Genomic DNA, 3,127 nt, shown 5'->3' on the forward strand with positions numbered 1-3,127 from the left:
ATCGATCATGGCACACAGTGAAAGAAAACACATCAAGAATGCTGGAATACCTTTCTTTACCATGAAACACCCACACAAACTAATAATAGGACAACATTCAATGAAGCGGAAGATAAACCTAATAGAAACAAACTTACAGAAGAAGTTTTCTAACTGTACCCCCTGTACCACACACTTAAAATCAATTAGTTTTTAATTCCCTTCTTTTTCCGGTGGAAAGTCACACTATCACAGGAGGCTAAATTTTAGTTCAGCGAACATAAAGACTCGACACAGAAAATACTTATGGAGCACAAAGCAGTCTCTACCTCATGTCCTTCAAGAGAAACACTGAAATTACTGCTAGGGAGGTCTAGGAAACAATTTTGGTGGTGTCCTCTCTGTAGAGTGGGGACCTGTCACCAAGGTAAATTATCATTCCAGTATAGAAATATTTGTGACATGAGTGCCTGCAGTACCACAGAACAGGAGAAAGATATGTTGTTGCCATCTCCCCTTCATTGAGGTCTACCACACTTACTTGTTCTTTCCATACTATAGTTGAACTTTCCATTTTATAATCAAGTTTAAAACAAACAACTACAGAGGTGAAGTCATAAATCTTTTTTTTTTTCAAATTCTGTCCAAAACTTAACTGCGGTTAATGGATACAATTCCATCAACAGCCGTCGAAACCTAAACTGACAGCTTGATTCCTAAACCTTCTCTGTACCAGCAGTCGGAGCATGGAAGTTGGAAAACTATAACTCTCAAGATCTATGCAAAGCCAGCAGGGCAATCCACGCACATATAGGGTAAAAGTTGAAGATGTACAGGGTTTAACAGGAGCCCAATGAAGCTAAAGGAGAGTAAGTTTTGTAAGGAACAGAGTAATTGAAGTAATCACGAAAGTAATAAATGGCCTGGTCCAGACAGTTGTCTTCTCTAACTGGCCCTCCTTGTTTTCTCTTTTTATCCATTTCTCATTTCATGCTCTTAATCAGGTTCAAATGAGGTGTATCTTTTCCAACTTTGCAAGGCTGACCTACTTCAGAGGGATTAGCAGCACTGTGACATGTTTCCCCTGTTTTAGGAACGCCCTGTTCAGTTTTAGGAATGAAAGCAACTCTGCCTTGTTCCTGAGGAGACTTTGCCTGAACTGCAAACCTCCTCTGTGTTGAATGTGGCTAGAAATTACTTATAAATTACTTATAAAGTAAGTCTTTTGCTCTTTTCATCCTCAAGTCTTTCTTTCCTGGTCCTTTTGAATTCACAGGAACGCTCCGATATATTCGGAGCCATCATTTTACATGTTCCTTCTTAGCCACTTCATGGAGATCTGTTTTGCCACCCCATTCATTCGCATGTTCTTTGAGGACACAAATATAATTATTCAGCACCTAGTACCACACAATAAAATGATCCTCAACCTTCCCTTTTGCACATCAGCTCTTTGTCACATAAATTCTCCTAATTCAGCTCCACCAGATCTCAAACCTCTCTCGGTTTTGGCCAATCACTTCCCCCCCCAAAAGAATCTATAGAAAAACTAGCATGTTTCCCTCAGGTTTCCCCGGTTCTTACTGAGCAGCAGAAAAAAGTCCTTTCTGTACTACCTCCTCACAAAGGAACTTCAGCCAAGTGTGTGTCTTCTCAAATAATTTCTACCACTGTATTTCTTTCTCTTCGCTACATATCTCAGGTCTAAACATTGCTTAAAATACTATATCCAATTTTCAAACTACCTGTTCAGGAAGAGCACTGACAAATTAGAGACATTTTTTTTTTAACAAACCACAAGAATAGCTGAAGGATTAGAAAAATTGTAATATAGAGACTTTGAGTTCAGTCTATGTGTATCCCATGGAAGATATTAGAAGATATGTGTTCTGTGAGGCTCTTACTTACTTAATCTTCAGCTGGTATTAATTGTGGTGGTAAGAAGCTTACAGCTTAGAAAAGCAGGGATCTCTACAATGCTGGGAAGCTGTCGACAAAACTCTTCTTTGGTAATGGCAGGTACTACTTGAATACCTAGCAAGGAGAGAATATCACTGAGTCATTGGGAGAGGTGACCTACTGTTGAGGAGTAGCAAATGAGGAAAATTGCTGTCACTGTTTCATTTCTGCATAGCGTGAGTGGCGCTACGGGCAGGCCTGTCTTCCCCACTCGCTCCGTGTTGGAGGAATAGTGGAAGCCCATAGCTGCTGCTAAACTCCTGACTAGGAGCAATCTTTTGCTTCTGTCCCCAGATGCTAATGCTGAGTCCACTGCAGTGTTGATAAATAAAGGCCAGATCTATACTCAGGCTTTAAGGAATGGTTTGATCAAAGCCCAGATTCCTATGGAGTAATGTAAAGGAGCCCCGTAAGACAAACTGGCCAAGTGTGACAAAATCCGGAGGTGGCAAGTCCCACTGTTTCCTCTACTGGGGGGGGGGGGAAAGTGTGTAAACATTTTAACAACAGGGCTTATTAACTTTTGGGGTAACTGTTAGAAAATTCTTCATCACAAGTTACTTCCAAGCCAAGATAGTCTTCAGCAAACGAGAACTAATTTCCGTATCAGACAGGAAGGCAGCTCAGCTCTGTACAGCCATCTCGTTATTTTTTCTGGTCAATTTACCAGGCTAAGGAAGCTGACTGTCCTAATTACCATTAGTTGGGAGCGCAGTCATTCCACTCAAGGGCAAGGCTGCTGTTCAGAGGGACGTGGACAAGCCAAAGGGATGGGGCTGACAGGAATCTCATGGAAGTCAAGGAAAAACACAAAGTCTTATGTCTGGGATGGGCTAAACAATGCGTTGGCATAGACAGGTGGCCTGCCTGGGGCAGGCAGTTCCTTGGGGACACTTGATTAAACATGATCCCGCAGTGCAGCCTGACAGGGCCGGTGGCTAACAGCATCCCAGTGAGGCGATTCCCACTTTTTATTCAGCACTCGTAACACGGCACCTTGAATACAGCATCCCATTGTGGGCGCCCCCAATACAAGACAGACTCATAAACCTGATCGAGAGCAGTGAAGCCACCGCGACGGTGGGGCCGGAGCACCTGCCCTGTGGCCCTGCTTGGAGCTGGAGCTCGGGCTTGAGACTTCCCCCGGGCTTGTGACAACGGGGCCTTTCCCCGTGAAGGGAGGGAGAGC

General features: G+C 43.2%; 1 protein-coding gene across 1 annotated transcript in view; it reads left to right on the forward strand.

Moving 5' to 3' along the window:
• The first annotated feature begins 2,842 nt into the window (after window positions 1-2,842).
• TMX4 (thioredoxin-related transmembrane protein 4) overlaps window positions 2,843-3,127 on the forward strand; it is a 25,928-nt gene continuing 25,643 nt past the window's right edge. The window contains exon 1 of the mRNA XM_009319627.1: window positions 2,843-2,890. Within this exon, the coding sequence (XP_009317902.1) occupies window positions 2,843-2,890 (48 nt within the window). The remainder of the gene's footprint in view (window positions 2,891-3,127) is intronic.

Source organism: Pygoscelis adeliae, unplaced genomic scaffold (assembly GCF_000699105.1).
Source record: "Pygoscelis adeliae isolate BGI_AS28 unplaced genomic scaffold, ASM69910v1 Scaffold122, whole genome shotgun sequence".
Taxonomy (NCBI): domain Eukaryota; kingdom Metazoa; phylum Chordata; class Aves; order Sphenisciformes; family Spheniscidae; genus Pygoscelis; species Pygoscelis adeliae.